Source organism: Thalassophryne amazonica, chromosome 12, assembly GCF_902500255.1.
Source record: "Thalassophryne amazonica chromosome 12, fThaAma1.1, whole genome shotgun sequence".
In the NCBI taxonomy this organism is placed as follows: Eukaryota; Metazoa; Chordata; class Actinopteri; order Batrachoidiformes; family Batrachoididae; genus Thalassophryne; species Thalassophryne amazonica.
This window is the reverse complement of record NC_047114.1, coordinates 91,074,425-91,089,394: the sequence shown is the minus strand read 5'-3', so window position 1 is coordinate 91,089,394 and position 14,970 is coordinate 91,074,425. Positions and strand designations below refer to the sequence as shown.

At 39.5% G+C, this 14,970-nt stretch overlaps 1 protein-coding gene across 4 annotated transcripts in view; it reads left to right on the top strand.

The window, feature by feature from the left end:
• The window catches only part of LOC117522442 (aquaporin-4-like), a 29,097-nt gene extending 26,421 nt beyond the window's left edge, over nucleotides 1–2,676 (top strand). For 2 of the 4 annotated variants that reach the window (XM_034183849.1, XM_034183846.1), the window contains exon 5: nucleotides 1,494–2,673. In XM_034183849.1, the coding sequence (XP_034039740.1) occupies nucleotides 1,494–1,754 (261 nt within the window). In that variant the 3' untranslated portion in view covers nucleotides 1,755–2,673. Of the gene's footprint in view, nucleotides 1–1,493 lie in introns of all 4 variants that reach the window. The other 2 variants (XM_034183850.1, XM_034183847.1) reach the window with 2 other exon arrangements.
• Nucleotides 2,677–14,970: the final 12,294 nt, after the last annotated feature.

The following is a 14,970-nucleotide window of genomic DNA, read 5'->3' as shown; positions in this document are numbered from 1 at the left end:
CTGACGCTGGCACAAATGCGTAGGTGTATTCTGGGTTAAGGTCATTGGGGTCAAGGGTCTAAACTTATGAGAATTTTTTTCAAGCCGATGTCCACCGGACTTGGCACACAAATTTAGGAGGCTTCTAGAATTGCCCAGGCAAGGTCAAATTGATCAAAGGTCAATAATTAGGGTCATTTTTCAAACGTGAATTAGTGTCTCTGTGACTGACAACCTGCTCTTAATTTCCCATCATCTGTCCAGCACCCACCAGCCATGCAACAGGTGGCAGTGTTCAGCAGGTGGCAGGCGGGTCTACAGAAGGGGCGGAATGATACACTAGCTCCACAATATGATACATATCGATACACCTATCCCGAGTCGATACGTGTCACGATGCATAATTACAACACAGTTCATACTAATTATGTAGAAATTAATCTTAAAGAAACAAGTTCTTTTGAAGTATAAATTCTAGCCCTTGATATTATCTGTTTCCTTATTTGTGTATTTTATGAATCATTAGTGATTTGTCTCCAAGTATCATGAATGAGTATCATTTTTCATAGTATCATGATACTCATTCAAAAAAGATACTATTCAATACAGGCCCCACGATACAATTATCACAATACACCAATGGTGGGCACAGCTAACCAAAACGTTAGCTTCGATAACAGCTAATTAGTTAACTGAGAAGTTATCTTTTATGAAGTTAAACCAATAAACCACCCAAAAAATTATCGGAAGCTACAAAAATTATCGGAAGCTACAGCTAATCGATAACCGCTAAGTTTCAGTATTGTCTCCGGTACACTTGCAACTACTAACAAGCTGATTTTGAGTTTTAACACCACAATCACTTCTAGTAGCGTCAAAGGTGCCCACAAACCCAAACAATGAGTCAGCACTTCTGTCTTTGTGCGCCCTGCCCACTGCTGGAAGCTTCTGTTTAATACATATTTTGCAGCAGTGAAGCAGTTGAGAGGAACAGCTAAACTCAACTTTACACACACACACACACACACACACACACACACACACACACACACACACACACACACACACACACACACACACACACACACACACACACAGGTACAACAGCAGGTCCACCAGATTGGAATCAGTTTGTCCTTTTTATGTACTCTTTTAAGTTGGAGATCAATCAATCAATCAATCAATTTTTTTATATAGCGCCAAATCACAACAAACAGTTGCCCCAAGGCGCTTTATATTGTAAGGCAAGGCCATACAATAATTATGTAAAACCCCAACGGTCAAAATGACCCCCTGTGAGCAAGCATTTGGCTACAGTGGGAAGGAAAACTCCCTTTTAACAGGAAGAAACCTCCAGCAGAACCAGGCTCAGGGAGGGGCAGTCCTCTGCTGGGACTGGTTAGATGAACAAGATTGTTTTTCCGTTGTCAGTGCTTATGTCTAATGTATAAAACGGTTCCATCTAGTGCTGATTCTTCAGCGGCCTGATTAAAGTGTCCTCTTGTTTGCGGTAGGTGTACTGGGTGGGACCCATTCTGGGGTCCGTTCTCGCTGCTGGCCTCTATGAGTACTTGTACTGCCCGGACCCGGGGATAAAGAAGAGGCTGAAGCAGGTCTTCCAGAAGGACATGTCAGGGAGATACAAGGAAGTGGATGTGGGAGAGGCAGAGGATCTTACATTCAAGCCGGGTTCCGTCCATGCCATCGATCAGGAGAAAGCAGAAAGGAAAGATCCCTTTCAGAAGTTCACAGGAGAAGTGTTGTCCTCCGCATGACTGTCACGTGCACTGGAAATAGAGACCAATCTGTAGAGCAGAGTAACTTTGGAGTTTGGAGCCTGTGCCCCTCTGTAGATTTCACCTCAGACCTGAATTACCCTCATTAACCAAAGTGGTTCCTCCCACGAACATCTACCATCTCTCAAAAACCCTGAATTATGTTGTTGTGTGCAGACATCGTGCACAGCAGAATGATGGCTGTCGGTGGTTTATGTTAAGGAAATAAAGGAAAGGTCAACCAATTATGACAGGTCATCCTGCTAAACTGAAGAAGAATTTGCACCCTTGTTATTTTTGGATTAGTGTCACATTTGGTCCATGTGCTGCATATGTAGTAAAGAAATTGTCCATGTGATTATGAAGCATGTTACAGCTTGTCTGCAGTGTGAGTCACCTCTGTTAGAGTTGTCTTACGCTGGCCTCTATTTTCAGTGCACTAGATGGGTGAACTTTCATTTTTATGGCAACATCTGAGCTTCTGTAGTCGATGTCCAGATGATTCTTGAAGCTACATAGCAGGGATCACAAACTTGTAGTCCGAGGGCAGGATGAGACCCGTGTGCTGTTGCGTGTCTTATCAGGTATCGTTGAATATCACGTTTTTCATTCTATGTGTCATTTTTTTTTTCTCAAGATTACGGTGAATAGCGGGTTTTGTTGATAGACCTGCCCAGTACGACCCAAGTTCACACCTGCAGCACCACTCAGTCTGGAATTGTATCTAATGTACGGTGCATTTATTCAATGTAAAATTCCCAGATTGACTCTAGTTGTGTTGTGGATAAAATTATGTTTCCTAGGCAAGAAAATGTAGTTTGAAAATGATGCTTTTTTTTCCCCCTAATACAATATTGATCTTTTTATCAAGCTAGAATTCTTGTAACACACATTAAAAAAAAAAAAAAAAAAAATCATAAGATTTGTTACATTTTCACAATACGGTTGTTAAATTATTAAATGACTTCATGTGTTAAATATTATCGCAGCTTATATGATTGCTGAGATCATAAAGACTGTGCTGCAATGTGTAAACTTTTCTCTTGTAATAATAACATATTTTAAATTTTCAAATAAATCATGCTTTATTGTTGTCGTCAGTATCATTATATTGTCATTGTGTTATTATTGTTGCTATTATTATATTACTATAATAACTATAATAGCAGTGATAATAATAACAATTTTTTTTATTTTTGTTATTATTACAGACACAAACAGGATATGTGCGTATATCTGCCCTATTCACATTCTTATGAAATCCAGTTTTTTTTTTTTTTTTTTTTAAAATTTGTGTGGTAGCAGGAAAAAGAAAATGAATTCTTCAGCTCAGCGACTGATGATCTCTTTCACCTTTCAGATTACTGTGTCCCTGTGGACAGATAAATGTAGAACTATCAGGTCACCTCTGTTTCATCATTTCTTCAGCTGGCTCCTGATGGAATAAGGACACAGTGGACATTTGTTTTACGTAAAGAAAGATGAAGTTGAGTTTCTCCTGCAGCATGGAGGAAATGATCTGGACTGGCAATCCTGCTACATCACCTAAAGCTGTCTCCAGCGTGTGAATCGAAACACTAAATCCAGATAGTTTTCACTCCTGCATGAACCTCACCACTCACCTTTTCTGAGTTTTCCGCATGACAGCAGTGCCCCTAATGGTCACATCGGGAAAAAGCCCCGCTGTGCAGTCATGTGTCGGTTCACCTTGTAGCCAGTAGAGGGCAGCCACGAGCCTTACATGATCTTTGACATGACACCATGCACAGCAGTTTTTATTCAAACTCTGAAACATTCAGATCATCTAATAAACAGCACATCAAGGCCCACTTCTGAAATGAGCCCTGTTATTGTATCACCATTTTTTCTAAATTATATAAGAGATGAGAAAGCACTGCAATGTAGAGTTGGGCTTTTTCAATATTTAACTGCTGGTGTTAATGAATGTTAGCCCTCAAAGGATGTTGGAGTTTAAAATGGTCAGCGTTAAGTCTCCCAGCAGCATGATCCTTCTCCTGCAGGAACTCTGTTTGCATCCCTGAAGGTTGAAGTGGCTCCAGGCCTCTTGCTGCACCCCTACATCATCTTTATTCCCAAATAAATGAGGACATGAATCTTGTGCATTGACTGCTGCTTAAAGGGCGAGGACAGCCATCCATGTTGACCTTGAAGTCATATATATATATATATATATATATATATATATATATATATATATATATATATATATAGATATATATATATATATATATATATATCTTCCTGGCATCCGCCCGTCTACGGGAGACAATGGTGTAGCGTCCAGTTTGTTTTTGCTTTTTTGTTTGTTTGTTTTTTTCTTATAAATTTTTCAATGCAATTTCAATTTATTTCATTTATATAGCGCCAAATCACAACAAAATTGCCTCAAGGCGCTTCACACAAGTAAGGTCTAACCGTACCAACCCCTAGAGCAAGCACACAGGTAACAGTGGTAAGGGAAAAACTCCCTCTGATGATTTGAGGAAGAAACCTCAAGCAGACCAGACTCAAAGGGTGACCTTCTGCCAGTGGTAGGCACAGCTAAAAGTTAGCTTTGATAACCATTAATCCGCTAACTGAAGAGTTAACTTTTATGAAGCTAACTGATAGCTAAACCCCTAAAAGTTTGTGGCAATTACAGCTAAAAGCTAAACCGATAACTTTCAGTATTGACTCCAGTACACTGGCAGCTACTGACACAACGAGCCAGCGCTTCTGTCTCAGATCAGCCTTCTCTCAGCAAAAGAGACCTGGTGATCAGAGACAAAGGAAGGGCAGCAAAAAACAAACATTTATTTTCACAGCCATACAGCCAGACGTACGTATGAGTCATGCACAGCAAGACAGTTTTGACTTATGCTTAAAATTTTAAAGAAACTAATTCCGGACAAGTTACTGAAATTAACGTCACCTCTGTTGTTTTACAAAGTGAAAATATCAGATGTATGTTTTAGTTTTAAAGTAATGCACTAATTTTGAAGGTTTTAGCATTTTACAGACACACATGCCGAAAGCATTCCGGGGTGGTTGGGGGTTCCATTAGAGTGCCCAAATACTGAGAATGGTGACAATTAGTGATTTGAAGCTCTATTGTTTCCGAGCTCGATCCATTGGACACTGTATTTACTGTGTTAATACATGGTCATAGTCATATGGTCATCCAGTAGGTACAATTTAGATCTAGAAAACACATTTGAAAACCTATTTACATAATTTGACATTTAAGTTGGAAAAAAAAAAAAAACAGTGTACTATTTGTTAGTTTGTTTAAATTGAGCATTTCTCAATCACGTGCACCTTTGCATCACCCGCTCCTGTATCTGATGAATGAGCATTAAATCCTGGATGAAAAACAGCAACAAATCAAACATTTTTAAACAGGTGACACGTTTCAGAGGTCGGTGGCTGTGTTCAATTAATAATCGTTTAAAGCTTAACACGCATCTTAGCATAAAACTCAGCTACTTAACACACACCAAAAACATACTTTAGATAATTCTGAGATCATTATTAAAACAACTTACTTCTATAAGAAAAGTAATTAACAGGTTTGTCTTAAGTGCACAGTAAAGCAACAAGGGGAAAAAACAAAGTTAATGGAGCTATTTATTTCTCACCTTCACCTTTCTGCCAGTGTGCTGAAATCATTATTGATTTCCAGAAGAAAGATTTTAGTTGTTATATTTCATTGGTGCTCTTAAATACATATATGTATTAGGAGCCTGGCAGTGATGAAATTAATGAAGTTTACATTTTTTGATGTTAATAGGGGAGGTGATGGTCTATTGGTTAAGGTGTTGGGCTTGAGACCAGAAAATCCTTGATTCAAATCCCTGCCTGACTGGAAAATCAATAAGAGCTGAAATTTGCACTTTATTTTTTGAATGTTAACTGTTTATGTACACTGTCTTTTCCTTGTTTGATTTAAATGGAAAGCACTTTGTGCACCTTGTGTGTTGTAAAAGTGCTCTATAAATAAAATTTGATTGATTGATTGATTGAAGAAAATCTGTGCCATCAGAGTCTGAATTGGATTTTTAAGGTTGAATTTTTTTAGCATCAAAATGAGAGTTTGAAGTTGAATTTCTAAGGTTGTTTAGCATGAAATATTCAGCCTAAAAACTTCAACCTAAAAAAAAAAAAAAAAAATTCAGCTTAAAAAATTCAACCTAAAATCTAAAATCTAAAAAAAAAATAGAAAAGCAGGGCGAGGCAATCAATCCCTGTCTCATCATCCAACGTTCAACAATGTATCAGGTCTTCTTTTTCTTCTGATTTGTCTTTGTGTCACATGACCAATGGAGCCAAAACGTGATTGGCTGAACGCTGGATGATTGAGACAGGGATCGGTTGCTTCTCCCTGCTTTTCTATTTTTGAAGTTGAAATTTTTTTTAAGTTGAATTTTCTAGAGGTTGATTTTTTTTTATTTTTTTTTTAGGTTGAAGTTTTTTAGGCTGAATATTTTGATGCTAAACAAATTCAGCCTTAGAAATTCAACTTCAAACTAATTTTGATGCTAAAAAAATTCAACCGTAAAAATTCAAATTCAAACTCTGATGACACAGATTTACTTCCACACATATGCATTTTGCATCAACGATGAATGCTGCCAAAACAGAACGTTGATAGGACTAATATTTTTGGAGAAACTATGGATGTTACATAACAATGGACATTGATAATTACATTCTGGACTCACATGCCATTCCAGCAGGGGGCAGTAAATCATCTACAGTTGTATGCAAAAGTTTGGGCACCCCTGATAATTTTCATGATTTTCCTTTATAAATCATTGGTTGTCTGGATCAGAAATTTCAGTTAAATATATCATATAGCAGACAAACAGTGATATTTGAGAAGTGAAATGAAGTTTCTAGGATTTACAGAAAGTGTGCAATAATTCTTTAAACAAAATTAGGCAGGTGCATAAATTTGGGCACCCCAACAGACAGCCTCTAAACGCTTCCTATAGTTTCCAATGAGAGTCTGGATTCTGGTTGAAGGTATTTTGGACCATACTTCTTTACAAAACATCTCAGGATTGTTGGTTTCCAACCATGGACAGCCCGCTTAAAATCACATGACAGATTTTCAATACTATTCAGATCTGGGGACTGAGATGGCCATTCCAGAACATTATACTTGTTCCTCTGCATGAATGTCTTAGTAGATTTTGAGCAGTGTTTAGGGTCCATGTGACCCTCAACTTTAACAAGATTCCCAGTACCTGCACTGGCCACACAGCCCCACAGCATGATGGAACCACCTCAAAATTTTACTGTAGGTAGCAAGTGTTTTTCTTGGAATGCTGTGTTCTTTTTCAGCCACGCATACCGCCCCTTGTTATGTCCAAATAACTCAATTTTAGTTTCATCAGTCCACAGCACCTTATTCCTATTCCTCACTTGTGCCTATATTGGCGTTGTAAATTTTTTACTCATGTTGTGTGCTCTCTCTCTCTCTCTTCTGTCAGTGACACTGCTGATTTCTGATTGTGGACACCTGTGGCAGCTGTCACACCTGCACCTCACCAACAAGTCTACTTAAACCCAAGATGTCCTCTCCAGCTTTGCCAGATTATTCTGTCTTCTATGCTGTACTTCTAGTTCTCTGTGCAAAGTGTTTTCTCTGTTGCTTAATTCCTACAACTGACTTTTCAAGATACTACAACCTGTCTGCTTTGTCTCTAGAATGATCCTGCTGCCACAGCTACCCCTTGGCATTCCACCTGCCCTCAGCAGCCCTCCACAGCTCACCAGCAGAAACCATTGTCTTCCCTTCCTCCAGTGCCTCCATTATCAATTCCAGTGAACATTTTCATCAGTAAACCTGTTAACCTTTTACTGCTGCCTCTTTGCATTTTAGGTCCTAAACCTTTTGCCTTGTTTGTGTCAGAACAGATCCTAACAACTATCAGCTCTAAAAAAAAAAGCCATATCCATCAGGCTCTACTAAAAACTATCTAGTCTTTGTTTTTAATACACAATTTTTATTTCAAATACGGTAAATCTTCTAAATATGCATGCAGCAGTGTTAATCTATCAGCCTTTGTTTATGCAAAACCTTTCCCGTATTTAAATTATACCTTAGGCAAACAAATTGGGGAGGTTGCAACCCGCTCAACCCACCCTCTAGCTCCACCACTGCAGTTTCACGTGCAGAAGTAAATTCCCACTGCTGATGACCTTCATGTGGCCACTGGGCTGCCAGTTTCAAACCAATAATGCGTCAGAAACCCGATTTACACGTGCAATCACAGAAAATCCCAACAATGGCTATATGATGTGAATAGTGTGATAAGAAGAAGCTTCATTTAAACACCGTACAGATGGCAGACAGATAAATATCTCACACTCCATCTCAGTTATCTAACTCGGGCAGGTTTCCTCCAACTTGAAAAATTTCAGATCCTAAATTCCCCGGCATGCAACCAGAACAGGGCAAAAAGATAAAACACACACCTTAGAGATCATTAGCAATTAATATTTGGGGGATTCATGAAGAAAAACAGCATTTAACACTTGTTTAATAATTCATACTATAAACAAGAAAGTCTCCCACTTCCTTAATAATTTAGACGTAAGCTAATGTTGATTTATTCAGGAAGGTCTCTGCCACCAGCACCGCCCGCAGTGCCCAAATTTGAATTAAAGTAGGACAGTAGCAGGCGAGTCTGTAATAACATTTGTATAATTTTATTATTGCTCTGGGCTCAGTTCATTTCCTCCTCCAGTAGCTGCGTGAAATTGTTTGATTCTGGAAAGTGCCTGGAGTCTGCGGCTCTGGGGTTGGAGGGTGGCAGAGGCACAGGAAGGCGAGTGACACTCTCTCCTCCGTCTGATGGTGCCAGATGCGCAAAACAGACGCACAACTGCACAAACACAAGCAGAGAGAGAGAGAGAGAGAGAGAGAGAGACGGAGATAAATAAGTGCATTATTCAGGCTTTTGTAATACTGTGACACTGGCTCACTTAATAACTCCAGCTGTCCTGCAAAAATGATTGATATTCTCACTCACCTTGTCACTTGTGATAAATATTTGAGTGTGTTTATGGGAAATGGCTGCATTCATTACATTATCAAATAACAGAAGTATGAGAGTTGGTGTTTACATTCCTTTCCTGCAGACAAACGTTTCTCTCGTGCAAAGATTTCAATGTGGATTATTCGATTATTTTTTTCTGCTTTTTGCATCATGAAAGATTAATCAGAAATCAATGCACTGATTTGTGTGAAGGCTGGTGAGAGTTTGGGTCTGCGTGTCTGGAATAGAAACCGTGAGAATTCAGGTGGGGATCCAGGTGAAGGGGTGGAACTGCAAAAATAACAAATAAAACTTTGCAAAATTTGTTGGAATTATTTGGTTTAATCTGAAACACACTGTATGTACTGTGCAAACATTTTAGGCACATTTAATGCATCATAAAAGCAGTAAAAGTGATGAAAACCTGATAAATATTCAGAAATAAATTAAATGTGTGATGAATTTCGACTTTGATGATCATCGGTGTGACAGTTGGGTTCTATTTACGTGTGATTTCTCAGTATATATTTTGAGGTTTTGTTATTGACTTATAAAGTTGTTCATGGACTGGCGCCATCTTATCTGGCTGATCTGGTGGAACCTTACGTGCCAGCCCGGGCTTTGGTCACAGGATGCGGAACTTCTCTGTGTTCCCAGAGTGAAGAAGAAGTCAGGGGGTCAAAGAGCTTTTTCTCATCATGCACCCACCCTGTGGAATGGTCTTCCCACAACCATGAGGCAGACATTTTTAAGTCAAGACTTAAAACCCATTTTTATTCTCTTTCTTATGAATAGTTTTTATTTTTTTTTATCTATTTTATTCTTTTACTTCTGTTTTTAATTATGTATTTGAATTTTTTTATTCCTTTTTAATTTATTTAATTTTTATGTTGAATTCTTCTGTGAGGCACCTTGAGACGGCTTTTGTTGTGATTTGGTGCATTATAAGATGATTAAAATTGAATTGAAATCGAACTGAATTTTTAAAATGTGACTTAATGTGTGGGGAATTATGTTTTACAGTCATTTGATCATGATCAATGAACATGATCATTTGCAACTGAGTTTGTGTGATATTCTACGAGCCAGTACACCTACAAAGAAACAATTATTATTATTATTATTCATTATTATTAAATAAAAAATATAACTCACATATTCACTTTTTTTGTAACTAATTTTGTGTTGACATGCCAATAAATAAAAAAAAAGTGGTGGGAGGGGCATCAAACGCTACTTTTACTATAACCCTGGGATGCCTAAATTCTTTTGCATAGTACGCGCATGTGAATACATTTTGATTAGAATAACACAAAAACATCATGAGCTCATGTAATTTAATTGGACTTAATTTTAATTGTGTTCTTTATAATTTGGAGTTTGATTAATTATTAAGATCCTATTGTCTTATGTATAATTTGTACATGTTCAAATCAAATCATTTGTTCATGTTGTGCATGTCAAGGAATATTTGTTGACCCTCTGTGCATTTGCAGTTATTAATGAGACAAATTTAACTCCATAGGAAGTTAGCTTTGAGTTAGCGACAGTTAGCATGCAAGCTAACATCTGCAAAATGTCTTATACATGACTCCAGAGGTGTTATCAGGTTACAAAAACAGCATTTTCAGCTTTAGAAGTGTTTATTTCTCGCTAGCTTTTGCAGAATATATGAGAAACGTATATAAACACATAAAACGAAATGGTTTTGAAGAGACCAGCGACTGATGTCACAGTGCACCTCTACTCTGATTGGCTGTCACCCGCGTCACTCAAAAACTAAATGGATCAGATTGAAACAGAATGTGACTTCTTAATCTCTTAAACTACATCAAGGTTAACCATCTTTAAACGTCCAAGTTCTGTGTCCCAAGAATGTTACCTGTAGATTTCAAGAATCTGGCAGTAATAGGACTGGACCTGTGCTGAGCACAGACAGACGGACAGACGAAAATAAATTTAGATATTTGCCATTTTACTAATAATCCAAATGTTACATTAAATGTAACTGATTAACATGCAGACTTCCAAATGAGAAGGTCCCAGGTTCAAAGCCAGCCAATGCACATTTATAGGGCAAGCACAGTGCATCTTTTGCACTTTGCATCACCAGTTATACACTTTTGGTTTTGCTCCCATTTTTCATGAGCTGAACTCAACATTTTCTATATACACAAACAGTGTATATAGACAAACTCTCAAACAGTGTTTACAAATCTGTTTAAATCTGTGTTCATGAGCACTTCTCCATTGCCGAGATAATCCATCCCACCTCAAAGGTGTGAGACATATCAAGATGCTGATTAGCCAGCAGGATTATTGCACAGGTGTGCCTTAGACTTAGATGGTCACTCTATCAGAGCTCAAGCAGTCCTCTGTGGAGAGAGGAGAACCTTCCAGAAGGACAACCATCTCTGCAGCAATCCACCAATCAGGCCTGTATGGTCGAGGAGCCAGACAGAAGCCACTCCTTAGTAAAAGGCACATGGCAGCCCACCTGAAGTTTGACAAAAGGCATCTGAAGGACTCTCAGACCATGAGACACAAAATTCTCTGGTCTGATGACAAAGATTGACCTCTTTGGTGTGAATGCCAGACGTCATGTTTGGAGGAAACTTGGCACCATCCCTACAGTGAAGCATGGTGGTGGCAGCATCATGCTGTGGGGATGTTTTTCAGCAGCAGGAACTGGGAGACTAGTCAGGATTGAGGGAAAGATGAATGCAGCAATGTACAGAGACATCCTGGATGAAAACCTGCTCCAGAGCGCTCTTGACCTCAGACTGAGGTAACGGTTCATCTTTCAGCAGGACAATGACCCTAAACGCACAAGCCAAGATATCAAAGGAGTGTCTTCAGGACAACTCTGTGAATGTCCTTGAGTGGCCCAGCCAGAGTCCAGACCTGAATCTGATTGAACATCTCTGGAGAGATCTGAAAATGGCTGTGCACCAACGCTCCACATCCAACCTGATGGAGCTTGAGAGGTGCTGCAAAGAGGAATGGACCAAACTGCCCAAAGATAGGTGCACCAAGCTTGTGGCATCATATTCAAGAAGACTTGAGGCTGTAATTGCTGACAAAGCTGCATCAACAAAGAACTGAGCAAAGGGTGTGAATACTTATGTACATGAGATTTCTTAGATTTTTTTTTATTCTTAAATTTGCAAAAATTAAAAAAAAAAATCATGTTGTCATTATGGGTGTTGTGAGTACAATTTGAGGGGGAAAAATAATTTATTCCATTTTGGAATAAGGCTGTAACATAACAACATGTGGAAGAAAAAGATGCACTGTGAATACTTACCAGATGTACTGTACAGCTTCATATTGAAGTGGTGGTGTAGGATTTTCTTAAATAGACTTGAAAGTTCACCTCCAGTTTGCCAGAAAGCACATTCCTTGATGCACAATGCAAAACCTGCACTCCATTTATGCTTCCAAACTTTCTGGGTGGAATAAAGCCGTGGTGCCGCTTCAACTGCCTGACTCGCTGTTCCTTCTGATTACCTCAAATACATGTATTGTGACGCCCCTTTAATGCACACTGACACACACACATTTGGGGCTCAATTCGGGCTTGGGTTGGACTACAAAAGATTCCATTTTTGAAGGATCTGAGTAAAAGAGTTAAACCAAGACATTTGTGAAACAAATGAAGCATTTTGAGTTGGGCAGAAGTGTGTGTGTGTGTGTGCTCTAACGAGTTCCCTCCTAGTTTTACCTTTCGTGCTATCAGGAATACGTTACCTTGCACAAGAGAACATTCCACTCTGGAGTCATCCTCCGAGCTCTCAAACCTGAACACTTGATTCCCACTTTGCGGCGTTGCTCTGCCGTATTGTGATTTTTCTAGCCGCGGTGGTAGAGTTATTATTTCCAAAATAGTAATTTACAACTCTGACACAAACAATTACGTTTGCGCGGTATTAGCTCGTGTAACACACACCTGAGACCCCACTGGCTTCGACACAGGAAGGGAGGGTGGAGAACGTCTGATTAGTTTCCTCGGGGGCTCTGCTTCCAACTTAGCACCCGCACATTCCCTCACTCCCCGCACCCCCACCCCGCCCTTCATCAATTCCTTTATGCAGAGCAGCCCAAACTGCAGTTTGATGAAACACATTTGTTTGACTTAACTCTTGCATCGCCATCGCGGCTAAATCTCGAAGGCCTGTTGGTGTAATGTGGCCCAACAGCAATTGGGTTAATGAGAGGATATATGTACAAGTGTGGGACTTGACCGGAGGAGCTGTTTTCCATTTGGGTTTGGTCTGCTCCTCATGTTATTAGGGAAACCTTTATTATTGTTGCCCTCTAGTGGGAACCGTATAATAGCATTACATTTTATTAGAGCCTCGGAGCATTACCCAGGCAGCCCCCCACTCCTCCCCCCCACCCCCTCCGCCATCTCTCCTCCCAAACAGTAGTTTCACCAACTCTTCTGTCCACTGTGGGTGGGACAGGCAGATTTGGCGTTTCTGATCCTCTCCAAAAAGGACTTTTTACTCCGTTACATCAAAAATGGCTTGTTGAGAGAATGATCATGATTTTGAGTGACATTTTGTCAAATGCAAACCGGGATCCGTTTTCAGGGTGGGCCATGTTTACTGTGTCTGCAACAACCATTCCAACTGGAAAGCTACTGCATGTCAGATTTAGGTGTGTTTATTAGCAGAAATGGAATATAACATATGTGTATGATTATTTACCTGCAACAAAGAATCAATGCATTTACACAAGCTTAGAATGAGCCCTTCATATCAACATGTGAGAGTGACCCCTCATGGAGATCCACAATGTTGCACCACCATGTTGGTACAGTAGCCCAAAGGGTACATATTTACTCTGTCTTCAGCATATTGCAGTGCGATCAGAAAACTGAACAAAAAAGTGGAATCAGTCATTTCTCCCGTATACTCAAAAACTTGTTAGCCTGCCCTAGGCTAACGTGCCTGCCTAGTGCACTGCTTCATGACTTTGCATAGTCCATCCATCCATCCATTTTCTTCCGCTTTATCCGGAGTCAGGTCGCGGGGGCAGCAGCTCTAGCTTAACCATAGAGTAAGACACATTTTCTCATATATTTGTAATAAAATGCAAAGGATAAACATAGTTGAATTACAAGAGCAAATACCGGCAGCCCAGTCTCACATTGTTTTTTTTTTTCTGTGCCCCGTCGCTAAAAGCGCCCTATTTTTGTGACACATTTTTTTTCATTTTGCTATTTATAATCCTCTCCCTTCTCTTAACTCTAACATAGTGTATGTATCTATGGGTTCGTGCCCCCATCACAAACCCATAGATTAATGTACTTTTTGTCACAAACGTCCGTGAGACTGGGTTGAATACCTGCTGTGTGTCACAAGTCCTTATTGGCTCACTGAACATTGCGAGATTACGTGATGGATTATGGATTATGAGAGATTATTCTGTTTGCATGTAAATTTTTGTTTTGTTTTGGCGGTATGGGGGCGGGGAAGATGAGTGGGGACTACTGCAGTTATTTTGTTGTCTTTTATTCATTTCATTTATTTGCTGTTTTTGTAATTTTATTACAAAACGACAGACAGACCAGTTTGTGTGGAATAAAAATGATTCAATTTGTTGATAATTGCTAGATAGGATTTTTAGATGGTAGGGAAGGTCAAAAATGTAGCTAAAGTGACAACACTGGTCAACGGTAGCGACACACTAGCTGTCACTCAAAGCAATATATTATTCATAATTTTTATAAAAATTCCCTGCCCCCCACCCCTACCCACCCACAGTTGTCATGAATGTATTTCTGCTGTATCGTTGGATATTTTCATACGAGAGTCTGAGGGGATTGACTCACTTCTGGAAACAACCTCAAACGGCCATTCAAGGAACTGCAAGTTTTGGCACTTGATTTTTCAGCACTGCAGGTTACCACTTGATGAAAACCTGCAGACTGTTGGACCTCCAGGGGACATGACGCTCCTTTGTAAAACTGAATGAACAAAAGAACTCATCTATCATCAAACTGTCTTCGTCAAACCCAATGCCATGACCTCCCGACTGCATCGAAGCAATGGAGACATTCTCCACTGCAAAATTTCAATGTGCCAAACATAATATTTGAACAGTTCTTGCCTAAAACTGCAATCCTGCAGGGCAGACTGAGTCAGGCTCTGGAGCAGCTTCAG